The sequence below is a fragment of the Sminthopsis crassicaudata genome, chromosome 4, assembly GCF_048593235.1.
Source record: "Sminthopsis crassicaudata isolate SCR6 chromosome 4, ASM4859323v1, whole genome shotgun sequence".
NCBI lineage: Eukaryota > Metazoa > Chordata > Mammalia > Dasyuromorphia > Dasyuridae > Sminthopsis > Sminthopsis crassicaudata.
In genome coordinates, this window is record NC_133620.1 from 198,715,834 (window position 1) to 198,739,235 (window position 23,402).

The window sequence follows — 23,402 nt, forward strand, 5'->3', positions numbered from 1 at the left end:
GATGGGGTATCATTTCTGTGTGTCAAGGTTCCTTAGGCACACAGCATCACTAATGGTTGCCATGTCTACTACATCAGAGATGATGAAGTCTCAAAAAGAAATCAAATATTATTTCATTATTATGAGATTATATGTATAAATTCAACCAGATAATGGCAGAACTATGCATCAGCAATAGAAAACAGAGAAAACTTTTATTTTTATGAACGGCCCATCAATCTTTACTTTGGATTTCCTTAAGAAACCAGTAACAAAAGGGAATTCATCATGACAATAACAAGTTGCTATTTCTACCATTCTCAACATTTCCTTCTCCCTACTCTTATACATCCAGTCAATAAGCAAATCCTTCTATCTTCACAATATCATTAATAAGGTCTCATTTTCTCCACCCACAGGGCCTTCATACTACTTCAGGCGTTCATCACATCTTGCCTGGGCAACAGCTTCTTAATTGGTCTCTCTGCTTCATTTCTTCCCACTCTAATCTATTCTTCACACAACTGACAAAGTGATTTTTTCCCCCTAATAAACAAGTCTAGCCATGTCCCTCTTACTCAATAAATTCCACTATCCCTCTGATTATATGTAAGATTAAATATCAACTCCTCCACTTGACATTTAAATCTTTTCACAACCTGACCTCATCCTACCTTTCCATTTCCATACATGTAATATGTGTGTATGTGTCCACACTACTCCTATCTAAACACTCTATGGGTCCAGTAAAATTGGCTTTCTTGCTGTTCTTCAGATAAGACATTTCATTTGCCATATCTATATATTTTTAGGAGCTTTATCCCATTCCTGGAATACACTTCCTTACCCATGTCTGTCTTAGAATCAAAAGCTACAAAGGACCTGAGAGATCAGATAGTCCAACCCACTCTTTTTACAGATAGATACTTACCTACACAAAAGCAAGTATCAGAGCTAGCATTTGAATTCAGATTCTCTTACTATGTAGAGTCTTTTCCATAAGGAGCATAATAGGAGCTTAATAAATTGTTGTTGGTGGACTGACTGGAAATCTTGTTTTCCTTCAATACTACATTCTTCTTTATGAGATGCCCCTGCTACAAATGTCTTCCCCCAACATGATTACTTTCTTGTCTTAAGAATGTTTTTTGTACATCTATAAATGTGCACATTGTCTCTTTCTTTGGATATATGGTTCTTAAAGGCAGGATTTCCTTTTTGGTTGCTTTTATGTACAATGCTTGGCACATAGTAGACACTTAACAAATACTTGTTGATCTAGCTTTTCAAATAAAATATCTTGGGATATTCATGTAAGTTTACTTGAGATTAGCAAAGTATTATTTTAAAACTAATTTATTTAATTCTCATTGCAAAGTAATTAAGAAGGAGTAAGTTGTTTTTTTTTTTTTTAATGGTGTGAGGTTTAAACATATGCTATTCCAATTTCTAAGATGCCTTTCCTCCCCACAGAGCAATTCTCTTTTCCCTATTTCTATTGCTGGCCTTTCTTCAGATATTAATAGTGAACTTGGCAGGAATATACACACATTTTCTGTTTGAAATGAGGTAACAAAAAAAAAAAAATCTAGACACTGAAGAATGATGGGAAATGGTCCTAATGAGAAGCATTATGATCCTATATTTCAGAGTAAAAATTTGAAAAATTGTGATAAGATTCTAAAATTACACAGGAAAGTAAAACATGGATCAGAAAGAAACATTAGAAATGATGAAAAGCATACAATTAACATTAGAAATGATGAAAAGCAAACAATTACACTTTTTCTTTTGCCACAGATTATCAGTTAGAAAGGGATATTAGAAGTCATTTAATCCACTCTCTACTTGAACAGACCTCAGTTCTTTAATGTGTCTAACAAATGGCTCTACTTACTGAAGGTGCACAATGAAGGCAACTCTTAAAGCAACTTGTTTCATTTTTGGACAGCTCTAATGCTTAGGGAATTGTTCCTCATATCAGACTGAAATCTATCTCTCCTCTTCCATCCCCTCTTTCTGGAGTCAAGTACAACAAATCTAATCTCTATCTCATCCTTCCTCTTTCCAGTTCTTTCTCTGAGTATTGTCATGGCATCACCACTACCACTGCCCCGGAAAGAATGTGTTAATGAACTGCTCTATCACTCAATCCACTATCCTTCTGATTTAGGAGTTCATAATATCTCTTGCCAGCCCAGCATTCCCCTGTATGTGGTATGTTCCCCATTAGAATGTAAGCTCCTTAATCAGAGACTGAGATGATTGTTTTTAAACTTTTTTTCCATTTTAATTTTTTTTTTTTACTGTTATGATTTTGTATTTGTTTTCCTGACACAGCATATGATTTGGCGCATAGTAAACACTCAAGAAATGTTTTTATTCCTCTCTACAACCACCTTTAAACACTTAAAAATGGTGATAATATCTCAATTAAGTCTTTTTTTTCCTCTAGATTAAACATCTCCAATTTTTTATCATCTTTTCAGGAATCATACCTCTATTAATGTTCGGATATATTAGGTTATTTCTCCCCTACCATGTCACAATGTTAACTCAAATTGAGCTTACTATTCATTTAATTAACAAGATTTTTTTTTTTCACACAAACTTCTGTCTAGCCATGTTTTCCCTGTCCCTTATGTATGTTGTAGATATTTTTTTAAACTCAAGTGTAGGACTTATGTCTTTCTCCATTAAATTTCCCTTTATTATTCATTTGATACATTACCAAATCCTGATTCAATTGTCCAGCTTAGCTATTTCTCCCAGCTTTATGGTATCTACAAATTTGATAAACATGTCATCTACATTTTTATTCAAGTCACCGATAAAAGTGTTGAATAGAATAGGTTCAAGAGCTTTAGATCCTTAGAGCCTTCCTTTAGAAACCACCCCTTCCTTCCAGGTTGATTAGACCCATTAACCAGTACTCTTTCAGTTCAGTTCTGAACCTTCCTTCCTATTATTATCTAGCTTCCATCTTTCTATCTTGTCCACAAGGATATCAAAGGAAAAATATGCCACGTGGTTTGCTAAAATATGATATATATGGCACTCTACTGATCTACAGTTTATACACAATAAGCTGGCTAAAAAAAATACTATTTAAAAAAAAAGGAAGTGTGGTTAGACTAATTTCTTATACTTTTAAGATTCTCAGGAAATGCAGGATCAGCTCTTGATGAAGCCATATTAACTCTTAATGATCACCACTATTTTTTCTCAATGTTTATAAACCATCCCTCTAATAATACAAATGATATAGCAGAAGCCTCTTCATTCCAGCTCTCTGGGGGCCTCTAATCTGAGGTTTGTCACCTCCTTAGAAAGGACAGGTATAATCTCTCTCATTTGACAATTCTTCCTGGTTTAGAGTTGGGTTCTCTCAGTGAAGACTATTGCCCTAATTTATGGTCACCATCCAGTTACATTTCCCAGATTCCTTTGAGGTCTAATGCAAAATGAACATCTAGAGAAAAATTTCCTAATTAATTTATATACTATGCTAGCCTTTTCATTTTCAATTGTTACTCAAAATCTCAAAATCCCTACTAAGTAATAGAAAGCGTCATTTATGCATGAGAGGGCTTACCTTTACATTTTATTATCTCTCTTTGCTTATTAAAAACCTTCAATTTTTAGCATATTAATAATTATATATCTACCTTTTAACAAACCAAGCAATAAGGTATGATAACCAAAAAGAAATTGATAATCCAAACCATATTTGGAATACTGTATACCATATTTTAAGAAATATATTGATGAGGTGGAGAACCTCCAAAGGAGGTTACTAAGATGATGAGGGATCTCAAGGCTTAGTTCAAAGAATTGGAGATGTTTAATCTAGAGGAAAAAAATACAAGAATTTCTTGTATTATACATGATAGATAATAAAAGGTTAAGTTCAGAATTGAACACAAAGAATAGTGATTAATGGACTTATTAAATCCAAGAGAAGATATTCTGTGGTGGACTGCTACAGGGATCTGCAGTACTTGGCCCCATTCTGTTCAACATTTTTATCAATGACTTGAATAAAAACATAGGTAATATTTTTGTATCATATGTTGTTGACATTGAGTGATCAAATGAAAGAGTGAACAGACCAGACTAATGGAATGACAATAATATTCATATTCCCTTACTCAATTAAACAAACAAACAAACAAAAAAATTAGTGAAAGAAAGTTATACCATACCTCCCTAGAGATATACCTTGATCATACTGAATTTTAAAAATTATTAGCCTATCAAACCAAACTCACTGGGACAATGATTACTAACCTGAAAAGGTTTCAAATCAAAGAAACAAATCTGCTGCTGAAAGTACTTTCATTACTATTGATTTTTTTTAAATGGTGATAATTATATGTATCAAAAATTCTGGAATCAACAGAGCTAAACAGGAAATATATTTTGAAGATTCAAAAAAAAATATCAAGCTATGTTTCAGGTAAGAAGTAATAATAACCATTTCTAGCTTCTTTAGTTTTTAAAGGATTTAGCTGTGAATACAGATGTTAAATATTATAGCAGACATTTTTAGAACTATACTATAATACAAAAAATCAATTTATTTTTAAGAATCTAAATGAGTACCTGTAATATTGTTAGGGTTCTTATCTATTATAAACATGCAAAATATCAGTTCTTCACACAAAATTATTCCCATGACAGCTACTTTATATAATCAGTGATTTTCACACTGGCTCTATTAAAGTTACTTTAGGAATAGAGACTGCATCAATGAGTTTGTTGATTCCAAGAGCTTGCCTGTACTAGGACAGTTTAGTAATTCCTCTGCTAATTATATTCCTAGAGAACTTAAGTGACTTTCCTAAAGGCACACAGCCTGTCTGGGTTAGAGGTCAGGTTCCAACATTGGTTCTTTATCCACTATATCAAGCTTTCTCTTGTTATTAAATGTAATAATCTTAAAAACTTAAGGAATACCTAAGCATCTGAGACTTAGAGAACTCACTCTGGCATAGATCCCAATCTATTTATGACTTACTAGGTAAATCAAGTAGAAATTAAGGCAACATGTCTTGGGTCACTCTGAGAGTGTCAATGGTGAGACCTGAATCCAGTCTTTTCCAAGTCTAGTACTCTAGCCACTATGCTGAGCTGCCTGTTCTTCAATAACTAATATCAAAAAATGAAAATAAATGATAATTCTAGGAAGAAGTACAGGAAAACATTCTAAACATTTAAAAGGTAAGGGTAAGATAGTGAGAATTATTCATATTCATTCTTTGACATTAAATTCTTCTTGGCCCATTTTAAGTCCTTCACATTCTATCAGCAAGCATTAATTAAGCACCTACTGTGGGTTAAATACTGTGCTAGGCACTAGGGATATGAAAATAAATTTTTAAAGTCCCTGACCTTAAGGAGTTTACATCCTATTATAGGAGACAAAACGTACAAATATCTAACAAAGTACAAACTAATATATGAGGAACAGTGTTAGACCATGAGTTCAGATCAGAAGATCTGAGTTCAAATTTGATCTCAGATACTCACTGGCTGTTACTGTAGGAAAGTCACTTAGTCATGTTTGTCTCGGTTTCCTCATCTGTAAAATGAGGTAGAAAAGGAAATGACCAATCACTCCAGTATCTTTGCCAAGAAAACCCAAAAAGAATCACAAAGAGTTGGACATGACTGAAAAGAACTAAACCACAGATAAATAGATGAAGGGGAAGACACTAGTCACCAAAGAGAACTAGAAAGTCCTAATAGAGAAGATTTTTGACCTGATCTTTGAAAGAAATTCATAGAGCAGGAGAAGAAAAGGGAAGGGAGAGAGAGAGAGACAGAGAGAAAATTAGACTATCTGGGAACTTGCACAGTACACTAATATGTTTTATTCCTTCTCTCAAGTTTTCACATGCAACTGAAAAGTTCTCTGAATGTTTCATATAAGCTTTTATTACAGTTGTTTGTAAATCACCACAGGGGGAAAGAGTGGGCAAACCTATAATGCTTATTTTGCTTTTATACAGAAAGGAAGATGTAGCACTACAAGTTTTATGAACACTTTAGCTATTTATTCATTGTTGTTGTTCATTAGTATCTATCTCTTTATGACCCTATTTGGAGTTTTCTTGGCAAAGATACTGGAGTGGTTTGCCATTTCCTTCTCCAACTCACTGTATAGTTGAGGAAAATGAGGCTAACAGGGTTAAATGATTTACTCAGTGTCACACACCTAGTAAATGTCTGATACAAAATTTGAACTCAAATTTTTCTGACTCCAGGCCCAATACTAAGCCACCTACCTAGCTGCCCGACTGGGCATTGGTTCCACTTAACCTCTATATGGAGTGGTGCCATGAGCTCAGAGCACTTGGAGCAGAAAGCATGGTTGGGCAACTTTCCACAGTCCATCATTCTTCTACCCCTGAAAATTCTCTACCTCAAACAGGTGTAGGGTAACTAAATAAAAGGAAAAACTCCCTTCCCTTTCCTTCACTTTTAATCTACCCGGTATCTTGAGGCTGTTTTACATCTTGTTAGTAAATAGAGCTACATAAACACTTCCCCTTAGATTTATCTATAGCTCAGTGCTTCTCAGCCTCATTGAACTGGGCAGCTAAAGGCCAGTAACCAGAGGGGTAATATCACTCCTTCCACCTAAAAACTACTCATTTGGTGGATTCCAGTTCTATTATCTGTGAAAAAGAAAACATTCTTCATTATATTTGTGGAACTCCCTCTAATGATAAAAAAGTATGAAAAAACTATTGATGTTAACAGTAAAAAAAAAAGAAAAATAGCTTCCCATCTCTCAGCCTAAAACACTACCACCATCCATCATCCCAAGTAACCAAATTAAGGTCTTGATTGTCATTGCTTTTTTGTTTATCTATTACATGGCATAAAAATATAAATGTCCTCTTTTCTCTGTTAAATTTCTCGCAGTTTCTTATGATGGCAGTTCTTGATGATACTCCTCTTTAAAAATAAGAACTAAACATGTTAGACAATCTTTCATTCTCTGCTGAAAAAAGAAGTTGGTGCAGAAATTCTTGAAGAATTTCCTGGGGAGAAGGAAGAAGGAATATAACAACACACCCTGCAATGAATTTTACAACTGTCAGCTACACCTGGTACAACAGGATTGGAAAGTTTTGAAAAATAAAAGCCAAGTAAAAAATAGCAATATGATTAAGTTCCAACAGTGGACTAAGTGTCAAGGTTTCTCATTCTTAGTGTACAATTTGTCATCTTAGCACTAGGATCAACGTAATAACCAAGTGGTAAAAGTCAAGACTGTTAGAGAATGCCAGATATTCAGACATTGTTCTTCCTTTGAAACTCATCCAAAATCCCGTAGCTTGTCCAAGCAGGTTCTACTGACTGATAGGATCATTATAAATGTAGTTTCGATCCACGAAAAATTCTCTACTCAAAAAGTTGATTATAGTCAGTAAATCAATTTCCTTCTCCTTCCTCCCACCAAAAAGAAAAAAAAAAAAAAAAAAAAAAAAAAAAAAAAAAGAAAACTGGGACATTCACTACAGGAAGTGAACAGAATTGGGAGTCTATTGACAAAACCAGTCCCCCCCTTTTCTTGTTTAGCACAGTTTTTTGTTGCTTAGGCATTTTCAGGAAAGTCTAACTCTTTGTGATCCCATTTGGGGCTTCTTTGCAAAGATCCTGAAGTGGTTTGCCATTTCCTTATCTAGTTCATTTTACAGGTAAGGAAACTGAGGAAACAGGATTAAGTGACTTGCCCTGGATCATACAGCCATTAAGAGTGTGAGGCCAGATTTGAGGAAGAATCTTCCTGATTCCAAGCTTAGTGTTCAATCCACTGTGTCTCTTAGCTGCCCCTCAACAGACAGTAACATACACCTAATCCCTAACAGCTAAACAAAAGGCAACAACATAGTACAGAGGAAAGAATGTTTGACTTGGAGCCAAAAGAACTGAACTCAAATACTGGCCATATCAAGTACTATCTGTCTGATCCTGAGGAAGAAACTTGACATTTCTAGGCATGATAATTCAATGCTATGAGTAAATGTTTTACCTTCTTCTGCTGCTTTCAGGAAGGACTGTTTAAAAAAAACAACAACAACAGCTCTTAAATCCATCAAGTTGACAGAGCTAATCCAAGTAAGTGTCATCGGTGTGTATAAAATACCTGTAAGTACTCCAAAGTGAAACAGCTATCAGCTCTTGATGTTATATCTTTGAACACCAGATGCAAAATAAAAGAAAAAAGAAAGAAAAAAAAAAGGAAAGAAAAGAAAAGAATATCCAGCTTCCCGTTCATGGGATATTTATGAATAAAACATAATTATAAATAATGTTAAATGACAAACTATAAATAAAATATACTCTAAGTCACAATAGCATAATTAACTCAAGTGCCCAAAGAAAGATTCTTATACAGGTATAATATAGTGTACATGCTCTATAATTAAAAATTATGTTTTTATCATTGTCTAATAGGGGTGAACCAAGTTTTCCTAATTTTTTTTTTAATCTGTATCAGTAATTCCAACATTTCCCAAGCATGTCATTAATGAGACTAGTGGATCAAAAGGGTTAACATGAGATCAGATAGTATTCAAGCCACTAGGTCTGAAAGATTAAGAGGCAAGCAAAGTAACAACCAAACACAGAGGAAAAACAGTATACAGCAGTGAACAGGGAATCTATGGGGCAACACAAGAAACAACGCCAAAGGTTTGCAGAGACCTGTGATTGCAGTAGCCAAAATAAAATCTTGGGTAACAGATGCTATGAAATCTGTTCTACTGTTTTATGTTAGGAAAGCTCTATCTACTTATTCTTTTCTTAGCTGATGAATAGATAAAAATTCGAAGATTCCTCAATTGCTTCACAATACACCCTCTCATAGTCAATGTTAAGTGGTGAGGCTTTGGCTTCAAAGTCCACCCAGAAGTCCGTAAAGAACTACTAACTACCTAGAGCAGTTCTTAAAGTGAATAGATTTTAGATCTGTGAACCTGGATGGGTAAAATACATATGTACGTGTGTATATATATATATACATACACACACATATATCATCTTTATTTTCCCCAATCTCTAAATGAAAAGTAGCATTTCTTCCAAACATGAACAGAGGCAAAAAAAAAAAAAAAAAAAAAAAAAATTAAATTTCCCTAGATGCTGAAGGGCCCCATGGACACAGAAAGATATTAGAATTTCAGCTCCTATGCTTAATTTTTTGGTCTTCTCTTCCCCAATGTGATTAATCATGGTAGATTGAGCAGAGGAACTTAACACAATAATTTTTATCTTACACTATGTTAATGGTTCTATGAATCTTTATATATTCTCCACTAAAATTCTTAGAGCATTTCCAAATATTACTAAAACAAGATCAACCATTAAAAAAACTGATCAATGTATTGATTTGATTGCTGGGCCTGGAGTAAAAAAAAAAACACCTGAATTTAAATCTAGCCTCAAACACTAGCTATATAACCCTAGACAAGTCACTTTACCTATTTGTCTCAGTTTCCTCATCTATAAAATGGGAGTAACAATAGTACCTATTCCTCAGAGTTGTTGTGAGGATCAGATGAAACAATGATTGTAAAATAGTGTAGTACCTGTTACTTAGTACGTATTTTGTAAATGTAAGCTATTATTATTATTATTATTATTATTTTAAAATTTCCTATATAATTTCCTTTCCTTGATCCTTGTGCAGGGTTCCCTGTACCCCATAACCAATCTATTAAAGAAAAGTACATGAAAGTTCTAGAGCTGAACTAAGTCTTGAGTATATAAAAACCACCTCATCTATATAGCAAAATCTTTTCAGGAACATACTGATTGGATATCATATTAGAAATATAACTTTGCCAGATAAAAAGGCAGGAGCTACTTAAAAATATAATGAAAAAACATTCCCACCCTATCTCTTTAAAGAGGTAAGAAGTCAAAAAGTATGATACATTAAAGATATTTTCAGATTTTTTTTTTCTGGGTATGGATCAGTTTTGCTGATTCTCTTTCGTGGTCTTTACAAAATATTTGTTATATAGGGTGGTCCTCTAAAGGAAGAAGAAATACTGGGGAAATTTTTGATGACAAAAAAAGAGAGCAAAAAAAAGTTACTTTAAAACATATTTTATACTAAGTGATTGAAATTTCCTCTACCTACCTATTTTGGCACAAGGAAAAGTTTGGAAGCATTTTGTGCCAAATTACCAAGAATGAAGCAATGTAACCAGATAACATGCAGAGAATACCCACCTCATCTTACTACTAAAGTACTTAATGAGCATTGGTTGAAAGGAAATGAACACTTTTTTTCTGGGCAGTTTCCCAGCAAAACTCTTATATCAATTGATGCTTTTCCTAGCATTGTAATCCCACATCCTAATGAATAAGCCCAGGCTTCAAATGTCCAGGCTGAAACGTATTGACAACATAGTCAAAAGTCATCCGTATTTGTTTTGCCAAATTTAGCAGCATCTTTTTTTAGTCAATAATTGAACTGCCACCTGGCTTATTATCCAGTAAAGACAAAATGCAATTGTTAGCAGCCTATTTCACTTCTTGTATTTGGCTTCATTATATCCTGTTTCCATTTGTAAGACCATAGATTTAAAGCTGCATGGGATTTTAAAGGCTTTGGAGTTCAAACCCCTAAAGCTCAAACTCTTGAATTTTTCTGTACAAATGACCAGGAGAAGGAAATTATATAGGAAGAAAGGTTATATAAGTAGTGGGATATACTATAGGGCTTCTTAAATTTTTAACACTTGGGGTAGCTAGGTGGCACAGTGGATAGAGCACACCCTTGAATTCAGGAGGACCTGAGTTCAAATCTGGTCTCAGACACTTAACACTTCCTAGCTGTGTGACCCTGGACAAGTCACTTAACCCCAGCCTCAGAGAAAAAAAAAAAAAAGGAAAGAAAAAAAAAATTTTTATACTTGTGATCCCTTTTCACTTGAGAAAATTTTATGCTATCCTAACTATATGGGCATATAAAATAGGTATACAAATCAAACATTTATCGATAATAAATCATAATTTTGTGACTCCCACATTCAATTAGGTGGATCCACAATTTAAAAAGCTTTGGCATAGAGGAGGGATTTGACTACAAGTCCTCTGCCTGCTTTTCATTGCACCCCACCACCAGTCTATTACCATTAATATATTAACAATTCCTGTGTGCTAGGCACTGTGCTAAGCATCGGGATACAAAGAAAGATAGAGCAACCATAAAGCAATAGAAATTAATGCTGCAAAATTACAAACAAGTTTGGTAACAAAAGAGACACACGAAAAAACAAAACCTCCTTGCCAACTCTTTTGCAGAAGAATAGGAGGGTCCAAGATTATGGAATGTCACATGTGTTTTCAGATTTTTTTCCAGTGTATTTATCAGTTTTGCTGATGTTTCTTTGATCTTTTTTTTAAAATCTGAATGGATAGGAAGGGAGAAGAATATGGAGGGAATTTAAATGATATAAAAACAAAAGATACCAAAAAAAGTATTTAAAAATTACTTAAAAGTCCATGATACCATTCAAAAAAGGGTTTAAAAATTCACCATGTTCAGGCTAGTTCCAATGATTTTGTGATAGAGAGAACTATTTGCACCCAGAGAGAGGATTGTAGGGACTGAGGATGGATCACAAATATTGTTGTTATTTGCTTACATTTTGTTTTCTTTCTCATTTTTTGATCTGATTTTTCTTTTGCAGCATGATAAATATGTAAATATTTTTAGAAGAATTGCACATGATTAACACATATTGGATTACTTGCCATCTAGGAAAAGGGGTGGGGAGAAAGGAGGGAGAAAAAAATTTGGAACACAAGATTTTACAAGAGTAGATGCTGAAAACTATCTAAACACATGTTTTGAAAATAAAAAACTTCAAAAATAAAGTTTCTTTAAAAAAAAATTCACCACGGCAGTTGAGTGGAGAATGGATTGAAGTTGAGAGAGACTTGGGTCAGAGAAACTAATTAGAAAACTATTGCAATGTTTAAAAGGGAGGTCATGTGGGCCTAAATTATAATGGCAGCTCTGTCAGTGTAAAGAAGAAGATATATAGGGCAGTTGTTGTGAAAATAAAGTAAAGATTTGACAACAGATTAGATATAAGGGGTGAATGAGAGTAAGAATTTGAAAATGACACTGAAATTATAGGTCTAGCTGACTAGGAGTTTGGTAATGCCCTTGACAATAATAGGTCAATTTGTGTCTGCTTCCCCTACCCTTAAGTCCCCCTTCTCCATTCTCACTCTTAATACTTCTCACCTTAATTTCTACTACCACGGTCTCCTAATTGCTGCCCTACACCTAGTGCCCAAGACTAACTCATTATTGCTTTTAGAAAACAGTACAAACTCCTCTAGCAATCAAAATCCTTCACAATTCAACTCCAGTCTATCTTACCTCTTCTCCAAGGTCCTGGAAGATCAACTGAATACATTTTAAAATCGACTGGAAACCATCCAACCCACCCATGCAGAACTCTAGTCTTTTCTTAACTCTAGGATTTTCCTCCTGGTGCTTTTGTTTTATTTTTATTGTTACCAAGTATAGAGCACCAGGAATGAATTATTATCTTTCACATATTCTTTCAGCCAAGTCAAATTGGCCTACTTCTGTTCCTCATACACAGCATTCCACCTCCTATCTCCATCCCCTTTGTACAGCGTGGCCCATGGATGGAATGTATAACCTCTTGCCCTTTACATCATATCCAATTAATGCTTAACTCCTTAAAAGGTGTGCATAACTCAAACATCATCTCCTAACAAGAAGCTTTTCCTAATCTTTCTAGATCTTAATGTCTTTCCCAGTTGTTGTTGTGTGTGTATATATAGGTAGATGGATCTATCTATGTATATAGAGTAGATATGTATAGTTTATACACACACACACACACACACACACACACACACACACACACACACACACACACATTTTGTATTTGTTTTTCGGGTTTATGTGCTGCTCCCCAGATGGAATACAAGTTCCCTTAATGAAGAGTCTATTTCAATATTGCTTGTACTCCAAGTGCCTAGTGAAATAAATGCCAGATAAACAGTTGGTGCTTAATAAATACTTGTTGATTTCAAATGGGATTTGTATTAGGAGAAGATGCATTTCTTTTACTTCAGCCAAAAGTAAAAGAATCATCTCCAATTATGAAATGCAGAAAGGAAGAGTTAAGGCAGTTTTTATAAGCTTCTAAGAAAGCTTTCAGAAGTATCAAGTCTCTTTTGATGCCTTAAGTTAGCCCAAAGATTTTTTTATACAAATGGACCAAACCCATTGTTCCTTATTCTGCCTTAAGAAAACTCTTAAGTAAACATGCTCCTTCTTCCACAGGACAATCTTTCAAACATTTGAAGAAAACTATTAACACCCACAACCTGTCTCAACCAAATGTTTTCTTCCCCAGGCTAAACATCTCTTGTTCCTTCAAACGATTCCTGAAAGATATCTCATGTTCCCTAAACCATCCTGACTGTCCTCCTCTGGATGTGCTCTGGCCTATTATTGTTTTGTTCTAAAACAAAATGTCCAGAACTAAGCACAAAACTCTAGACATAGTGTGACTAGATTAGAAAATGTAAACATTTTCTGAACCTTGTCACCCTCATACATAATACAGACCAAGATTAAGGTCCATGTACACCAGGCATCTGAAGTAAACATAAAATGTACGACAAATTTCAAACATTAAACTTTTATTTCATTTTGGAAACTGAGTTCAAGACCAACAAGTTGTTGAATTTATGTTCTAGCCTCTTCCAAGTCAATCTAAGATACATTTTTCCCAAAATGAAGTACAGAAATGAAACCACTAAATTGACTAAATTGTGATCCTGGGCAAATCACTTAATTTTGTCAGCCTCAGTTTACTCATCTGTAAAATGAGCTGGAGAAAGAAATGGTAAATTTCTTTGCTATCTTTGTATCTTTGTGACCCAAATGGGTTCCTGGAGAGTTGAACATAATTGAAAGGACTGAACAACAGTAGCCTTTCTTTGACAATATAACTACAGATCAGATCATCTGCCTTCATTCTGTACAACCCAATATTCTAGTCTAATGGCTTTTTTATCTTATTGTAAATGTTAGGAAGGCATTTTGAATATCCTTGACTGTTCCTTAATAATCAACTATGAATCTACCAGTAATTACTTTATTTAAATTCTTTCTTGAAGAGCTTTATTTATATTTTAAGTCTATAAAACTAATATGGAAGGATCACTTTTCCATTTAATTTTAATCATACTGACATACTATGAGATCTTTATTATTTTTAAATCATCCTCTATGCAATTGTCACATTTGTAACCTAACCTATATGACTCAGGGTTCAAAATGACTAATTAAAAGACAAATTCTTGGGTAATTTATCAAAAACATCTAGGTAAGAACCAAGTAGTTTAATGATTGAACAAGTATATGAGATATAGGTAACAAAAAGATTCTCCCATAACTTTAAACCTCCACCTAAATACCTGAGGAGGTAAGCTCTTGAAACTTTAATCATAAAGTCTATGTTTTATTCCATAGGCAATATATGTAATATTTTTATGTCACTGAGTATATAAAGACAGCACTTTCTTTCACAGTATAACATTAATTTCAACATATTGAAGTTGGAACCAATTCAGGTTACAGCTTGTTTCGGGGCTTCTGAAATCCTGTCTCTTTCACTAGGGTCAAAAAGATATTTTTTCATTACTAATTCTTTACAAAAACCAGAACATCAAAATAAGCAAAAGTTAAACAACCAAAAATCAAATCAAATAACAAAAACAATTCTGTATTTACTAGACTGAAAGGAAGCTTAAATAAAACAAATATAAAAGATAAATTCTATGCCATTTTCATTATTTCTCATAACATCCTAATAAGGTATATAGAGGATGCCATTTTTCTACTATCTTAGGCCCATAGAGAACCAGAAAAGCTGAATGGTGTCTCACAGTTGCTATGATAAAATCCAAGTGAAGCTGAAATCTAAACCAACATATCCTGATTGCTATTCTATTGAAGATGCTCCGGAACTCTGTCCCACTTTTGGCCTGATTGAAACTAGGTCTACATATTTTCAAGATCATATAAGGCCTACACTGTAAATTCAACTTTTTCCACCCAAGAGAACTCTACTCTTTCTTGCTTTTGTGGAAAATTTTTTTGGACTCAACTCAGTTTAATTTTGATCACTCTAATTTACATCATCAACATTTAGATCATGAGCTTATTTCTAATTAATACTTGAAATTGTACTTCTGTGGCTTGGAAAAACAACTAAAGGGTTTCTTTCTTCATATTTCATATAATAACCTTATGGAAATCTACCAGAAGATAACAGATATGTATTTTCAAAGGGAGTTTGTTTGGACATATTTATGAATGACAGAGACACAAATAACTAGTAAAAGAAGCTAAGATATCAGAGATCTTGTGAGCAGGAAGGACAAATGTTCCCTCCTGCTATAAATCCCTTGAGGCCCACCTGTTGGCAGCAGTTAGATTTGACCTAGTGCAGAGATGCCTCTGTTCTTATGAATGACAACACAACATTAATATGTGCCACATAGTCAATCTGAAAGACACTTTGGAAAGATGAATGTCAGAAAAGAGGATAATGGGCTTCAAATCTCTTTATTAAATGAGACAGCCTCTAGCATAATGGATAGAATTATGTTTGGGCTTGAGGTTTGCCACTTACTAGCTGCTTGATTCTGGACAAATCACTTATATTGTTGCATTGATTGATGGAGGTAGTTCTCAAGCTGAGGAGGGCATTGATCCTTAATCAATTCAGTCTGATGAATGTTTATTAAGTACCAACTACACACCAGGTACTATGCCAGGTGGTATAGATTGACAGATCTCTGATTTCACTGGTGAAGGAAAATCCTTTCACCAATACAGATTTGCATCTACTCTGGGTCTTAAAACATTAAAAGAGGAGTTGTTAGCCAGGGCTCCATGAACTTAAAAAAAGGTAACCAATTTTAATGACTATATTTCAACATAAATGCTTTCCTTCACAATCTTATTTATTTCATACATTTAAAAATATTATACTGAGAACAGGTCATTAGGATTCACCAATTTGGCATAGTGATTCATAATATAAATAATGCTAAGAATTAGCATTAGAGTGCTTGAATGGGGCACTTGGAAGTTAATTGGCAAGCCCAAGGATCACAAAGCTAAAATGTGAGGAAGCAACTTTTGAATCTGAAACTAGCTCTCTATCCACAACCCCAGGCTATCTCCTTAGTAGTGCTCTGGATATTGAGGGAAAAAACAACAACAATCTACTGGTAGATTGGTAAAATATATATATAATAATAATAAGACAACCTTCATCCTGATGGAATTTAAATTCTATTATTCATATATCAATTTTTAAAAAAAGAATAACTTCAGGCTTTTAAAATATCCTACCAAGCCCTCCCACTTTAGAGAATGGACTTGACCCATTAGCATTTTTATTTCATTATTACATTTTAAAAATTTTAATGAATTTTTATTGATTTTTATAATCACCATAATTTCTTCCAATATCTCCCCCAAAGAGGTATGTCATATAACAAATCATTTTTGAACTCTAAAATTATCATTAAATAGTGACTTCTAAAGTAACAAATGAAAGGTATTTTCTTTCTCCCTTTGTTCTTCCCTTTCAAAAAAAATCATCATACCTAATACAAAAACTCCTACACAAAAATAAGTGCTGTTGGTTGCCCATCTTTCCTAGGATAGAAGCAAAACCCACAAATGAGTGGATTTATATTCTCTCAAGGCTATTCCGTCCTAAAATGCTAGTCCAAAGTAAATAAACATAACCAGGCAGCTCAAGGGAAGAGCACTGTCTACCACTGACTATTTACTGCCAAATGTATCTTAGCAGATAGCTTTAAAGAAAGATGTAAACCCAGCAGAAAAAGATCTACTTAAAAAAAAAAAAGATGATCTAAATGGAAAAATATCAGTAAGACAGACCAATAAATTCAGTTTCAAAAATATTTTGTTTACATAAAGTTTGTCATAATTCAGAGGGGAAAAAATTAAATGCTTTAAAAAGCTTGAGAAGTCTGAAGTACCAAAGGCAAAAAGTACAAAGATTTAAACCATAAAGTGTTTCATCAAATTCATATGAAAAGGATTAATATCAGGCAAATTGGCCTACCTGTTATTTGTGGTTGTAATTATATTTGATATTTCATAACATCTATTTGCATAAATATAATACTTGATAAAATGTACATCGTTATTAAATAATGCAATTTATTACAAATGCCAGCCCATCATTATGCATAATAAGCTTCTGGTTAGATGAAAAGATTCTCCCTCCCAACTGTGAAAGACAAACTATACATTCTTCCTAGAAATGTAAAGAAAACAATTGTTAAGAGATAAATGCAAATGCTATATATATAATATATAAATATAATTTACTCTTAAATTAAGTTTGTCATTTCGCCTATATTGGAGAATTATTAAGCAGTCCTTTGACACAATCCAGTTTTCAATTTCTCTAGTCAGATTTGATGCTTTCTAAAGGTTGAAGGAACCCAATGAGACTTTTTAGAGAGCATAGGAGTCTGGTGGTATTTTTTTGGATAGTAACAATAGGATTTATTTATTCTCTCAACAAGGACACTGTTGATTGTCCCTTCCTAGTCCCTTTATTCCTGTAGACTACCTAATAAATCTATGTTATATTTGTTCTTGCTCAAAATACATATCATAACTAAATATAAACTATGTTGAGAACCGAGTAGTGGATATTCAGTCCATGAGAATGGGATCACCACAAAAATCGTTCTAAAAATAAAACTCAAACCGGTTTTTAGTGCAGGCTCAGTTTCTGACAAATCGAAGAACACTGGACAACTTACTTCGGCCCTCAAAGCATAAACTTTGCTACCACCCACTTCTCTAGGATCTAGCGAGGATGAGTAGCTGGAAACGTGTTTTGAGCTCTTCAAGGGAAAGGTGCCATTATCTAATGTATTTTAATTCCGAAGTACAGTACCTATTATCACGACTAATTATAATAATACCTTCCCGACCCTTCACTGCCATTCTTTTCACAAGGGTTGTTTGACAGGTCGAGACTTTAATCCGGTCCATCAAATTCCTCTCCCTGAGCAGTCAAAACAAAGGCAGACCATCAAAGGAGAAGTTGCGGGACTACCCAACGCTCGCACACCCACCCAAGTCCGCCGCTCAGGGACTGGTACTGCTGGAAGTTGAGAAAATTGCTGTAAGGCAAGTATAAACCGCTGTAGCACTTTTCTCCTTCCCCATCCTTCGGCCCAATACCCGAGGTGGAAGGAGTAATTCAAGATCCAGATGTTTCGCATCTGTTTTGCGACCGCGGCTGGAGAATAAATCAAGAGCGAGAAGGAACTCCGCAGGGACAGTCAGTAAGGTGGCCAGGCTGGAGAGTGGTCCCATCCGGGGTCAGAGAGTAAAGGAGCAAGGGCCTCCCGGCCCGGGATGGAACTTACCTGGAGGCAGGTGTCTCGGGCTCCTCTGAGACGGCTGGAGGCGGAGGATGCGGAACGAAGACTCCACAGTTCGCTGGATGCTGGTGCTTCTTCTTGATCCGCCAGATATTAAAGGCGGTGTGTTTTTTGGGCGCCCTGGTGGGGCTGACCTCCCGCTGTCCTCCTCCCTGATCCGACATCCCGGTACCTTGCTTCTCCGGCCGCTGCTCAAGCTCTGCAGTCTCAGCCCTTCTGTTCCTCCGGAATAACTTGCGGGGGCTCCAGCTCCGCCGCCTCTCCCGACTCCAAAGATGACCCCGCCCCCTTCTCCCTCGGAGCTCTAGGGCGTCAGATAGGGGGTTAGCGGAGGAGGAAAGATCCGACCTTGTGCAGCACAGCAGCCCGAGTCCTCCTTGGGGCCCGAACCCGTGCCAGGGAGGAGGAGCCGGGACGCCCGGGCCACAGCGCTCCCTCTCCGAGGTGCCAGCGCAGGGTGAGAGCCTAGAATCCTCAGGTAGCACCCACCTGTGCTCAGCCTCAAACCCCCAGGTGCTGAAGAACTGAGAGCCAGCGACGCCTACTGGAGGAGTTCCTAGGTGCCCCAGGAGAAGTGCCTGCTTGGGAGCCGCCTTCATTCACAAGCCCGTGGTTGGCCTGCAGACAGAACCCGTGGCCAGTTTAGACAGCTCCTCGCGTGCGGAAGTCCTAGGTCCCCTGCGGACTTGTTGGCACGGTGGGTGGCATATGCCAGGCGGGGTGAGAGGCATACCAGTGACTCGGCCGCCCTTGTCAAGAGGAGTAAAGGAGAGGTGCAGCTTGATATGTCCCGTGTCCCCGATGTAATTACTGGGGAGGATTTTGTCATTTGAGTAATAACATGTGTTGCTTCCTGCCCTACATTTAAAGGTAATTGCCAAGTACCCCCTCCCCCTAAGGAGACTGAATAATTAATTTTCACTTTGTATGTCATAAAGCACCATAAGGCGGACAACAGGGGAATTGATGACACTCCTAAGCTTCTGGAGGGCTTAATTTACAACTAACAAATGCTTATAATGAATTAAATGCCATTCTCACAGGGTACTAGAAACTGAGCTCAAGGATTGCCCTTTAATTCTTTTGAAGAACAGAGGTACTTAAACTTTGCAATCAGGACACCATATTTTTTTTTAATACTGCTAATGATTTTCTATTCATAACTTCTGAATATACCGAGCACAGAATGCAATAAATATTTAATCAAATGAACATTACTAATTATCTTGTGAAGAAGCCACTCTAAAAAGCTGAAAACTACACATCTTTGTGCAAATTCTATGCATGGAGTCGCATGTTAGTGATTTTTTTTTTTTTTTTTGTCTTGGATTTTCTGATTATTTTAGCCCCAATTTGTTCTTTATTTCTTTATATATGTTATCTAATGTAAATGATCTGTGTGATTTCTCAATTACTACTGAGTTCCCTGTAGTGGATTTTTCTCCTTTGATATCAGATTTCTTCTTTGGATTCAGTGTGATTGTCTTATACATCTTCTATTTCAGAAATCCCTTTCAGTTTTATTTTTCTATGATTCTATACTTCTAGACTGCCTTTGAAATGCTATGTTAGATTTATTTTGTGTCCTGAAAAAAAGACCAAAGTTCAAAAGATTATGGAATTTGGGGTGCAATATTCAGGATAGCTTAATCACCAGATCTTTTCAGGAGAAAATTTGCAACAATTTCTAACTTGATTTAGAATTTTCACATTCTATCCTCTACTTCAATTTCTTCCCTCACTTATAAGGTGGGATGCTAGTACAATAATATAAATGTAGTCAAAATCTTGTTGTTTGAGTCCTCAGATGAAGTTAAAAAGAGCAATTGTCTGATGTATTTAAGTGTTTTTTTTATTTTGTAATTGCACAAATTTATTTTCTGTTTACATATAAAATATTCCATTCCATCTAGTGTATAGCATATACTACAACATACATTTTAAAAATGTATTTATTTTCAATTTGCTTTAATGATAATTAAAACAACACAAAGCCAATATGAAAAATTTTTTAATCCACACCTAAGCAAATATTATAACATTTGTTAAATAATTTTGAAAGTTGTTTCTTCCTGAAACTTAACATAATGGTGAAATTTTGTATCTGAAAATGTTTTATTTCCTGTTTTACATTTAGAAACATGTATGCAAGTTTAACAGTAAAATCAAAATTAAAATATAATTAAATAATGACAAACCACTAACATTACCTCAGAAGGCCCATTAAAGGAATGTCACAGGAGATTGTTTTAGATCTTTGTATCCTCCTTCCCAATCCCAGTTTGTAAATCTAATAATAACAATAGCAACAATAACCATAATATTAACAATCCCTATAAAGCCTACTCTACTGTCTTATAGGTGAGGGTCAGGAAAGTAATGGCAAAATAAGGGAATGCCAGCTGTTGTATATTGTTGTAAATTAAGGATATTCTGAGACTACTGGAGAAACTGTGAAAGCTTTGTAGAAGCCCTTAATTATTTACTCATTAGTCACTGATTTTTACTTAGCCGGCAAAGTAAAATAGCTTTCATGAACCTAAAATAATTGATGTGGCAGCACAGAGTACAGGGTAGTTCTAGGAGGTATCATTGTGATATTTAACTTAACTCAAAAGATATTAAAGCTAGTGATGCTAATTCATATTCTGAAATGACAACAAGTAAGTAAGAAATATGAATACCCCACCTTCTGAAAATATTTTGGTGAAGATAGTACTGACCACAAAAATGATACAAGCATAGCAAGTACCAAGTACAGAATGCAATAAATATTTGTGCAGTAGCTACTCTAAAAACTTTTCTAATATATGCAGTACTATGTTGTAGTAAAATTGGAAACACCTTACCAAATTACTCCAAATTACACAAAAATGAAAAGCATCTCAGTGAGGGAAATTTTTAAAAAATTATTTCATTCCTAAACCCATAGTAGATGACATGAGTGAAAATTGAGAAGTTATTTAAATCTGAAAAATTCCAAATTGTTGAAAATCTACACATGAAACTTCAGAAGCCCTATTTAAAGATAATTGGCAAAAATAATGCCAATGTCTTGAATTATTTTTTTTAATGGGCTTATTTTGGAATTTTGAAAAAAGTCCTCTTTTAAGTTTGATGGTGCAAATCTAACAAATATCCAGGGTACTTTTTCTTTAATAGTATTTTATATTCCAAATATATGCAAAGATAGTTTTCATTTCCTTTTTCATTACCTTTGTAAAACCTTATGTTTCTCTCCCTTTCTTCCTTCCATCCTCCCCAAAACAGCAAGAAATCTAATATAGGTTAAATATATGTAATTCTTCTAAACATATTTCCATATTCATCATACTGCACAAGATCAAAAGGGGAAAAAAACGGAGAAAGAAAAAAATAAGCAAACAACAGCAATAAAAGATGAAAATACTGTGCTTTGATCAACATTTAGCCTTCATAGTTCTCTCTGGATGCATACGGGTCTTTCCATCTAAAAGTCAAATGGGATTGCCTTGAATCACCTCGTTGTTGAAAAGAGCCAAGTCCACCACAGTTGATCATCATATAATTTTATCAATGTTCTCTTGTTTCTACTTACTTCACTTAGTATCAATTCATGTAATTATTACATGAATTGTAAGTCTTAACCTAGATGCCCCCAATTCATGTAAGTCTTTCCAGCTTTTTTGAAATCAACCTCTTCGTCATTTTTTATAGAACAATAATATTCCATCACATTGATATACCATAACTTATTCAGCCATTCCTCAACTAATAGGCATCCACTCAATTTCCAGTTCCTTGCCATTACAACAAGGGCTGCTACATTTTTGCACGTGTGGGTCCTTTCCCCTTTTTTATGATGCCATTGGGCATAGTTCCAAATTGCTCTCCAGAATTGTTGGGTCATTTCACAACTGCACCAACAAAGTATTAGTGTCTCAGTTTTCCCACATCCCCTCCAACATTTATCATTATCTTTTCCTGTTATCTTAGCCAGTCTGAGAGGTATAAGTTGGCTTTCAAGAGTTGTTTTAATTTGCATTTATCTAATCAAATGATTTAGAGCATTTTTTCATATGACTAGACATAATTTTATCTGAACATTGTTTGTATTCTTTGACTATTTTTCAATTGGATATTGGCTCTTTAGAAAGCTATGATCCCATAGAAACATCAAAAATGAAAGCATTCTCCCACAGTGTTTGACAGTATAAGAAAAAAAATCTAGCCCATCATACAATAGCATATTCTGTGGCTAGTATTTCAGGAAGAGCCATAGGAGGAAAGGTAGGGTGGTTTAGGAATATGCCTAAAGTTAGGCATCTAATACCACAATGAAAGAAAAGGCTTGATAAAACTATTAAAGACCTTGCAGAAAATGATGGAAGATTGCATCAATATCAAACTAGTATAATATATGCAATGGAACACCTGAACACCATACCTCCTGATTCATAATACACATTAAAGGGAATCCAGAAAACAAAAGGACATCAAAAATTCTTGATATGCCTACTCAACAATGAAAAGTGAAAGCCAAAAGGTTAAAATGTTCCAAGGAATCAAATCATTCCAAAGAACAAAATCAACAAATCATCATCAATCAAAATCTACAAAAGAGATTTAAAGCAGAGAGAGAGCTTCCTGAAGGAAGGGAAAAAAAAAAAAAAAAAAAAAGGACATTGAAAACCTTTGATCATCTATGTGCTCAAGTCTGATATAAGGAAAGCTAAAATTGATTCAAACATAAAAGAGAAACTTGATTGTTGTTAATAAACTCTCAGTTCACTAGTTAAATTATCATCCCAAATCCCACAAGCACTAGCATGTCATGTTCCCAAAGAACAGCAACTTATTCTTCTCCTCAGATTCTAGGGAAACCTTGAGAAGTTGGGAGAGAA

At 34.9% G+C, this 23,402-nt stretch overlaps 1 protein-coding gene across 1 annotated transcript in view; it reads right to left on the minus strand.

Moving 5' to 3' along the window:
- The window catches only part of CRYBG1 (crystallin beta-gamma domain containing 1), a 252,229-nt gene extending 233,546 nt beyond the window's left edge, over window positions 1–18,683 (minus strand). The window contains exon 1 of the mRNA XM_074310169.1: window positions 18,505–18,683. Within this exon, the coding sequence (XP_074166270.1) occupies window positions 18,505–18,683 (179 nt within the window). The remainder of the gene's footprint in view (window positions 1–18,504) is intronic.
- Window positions 18,684–23,402: the final 4,719 nt, after the last annotated feature.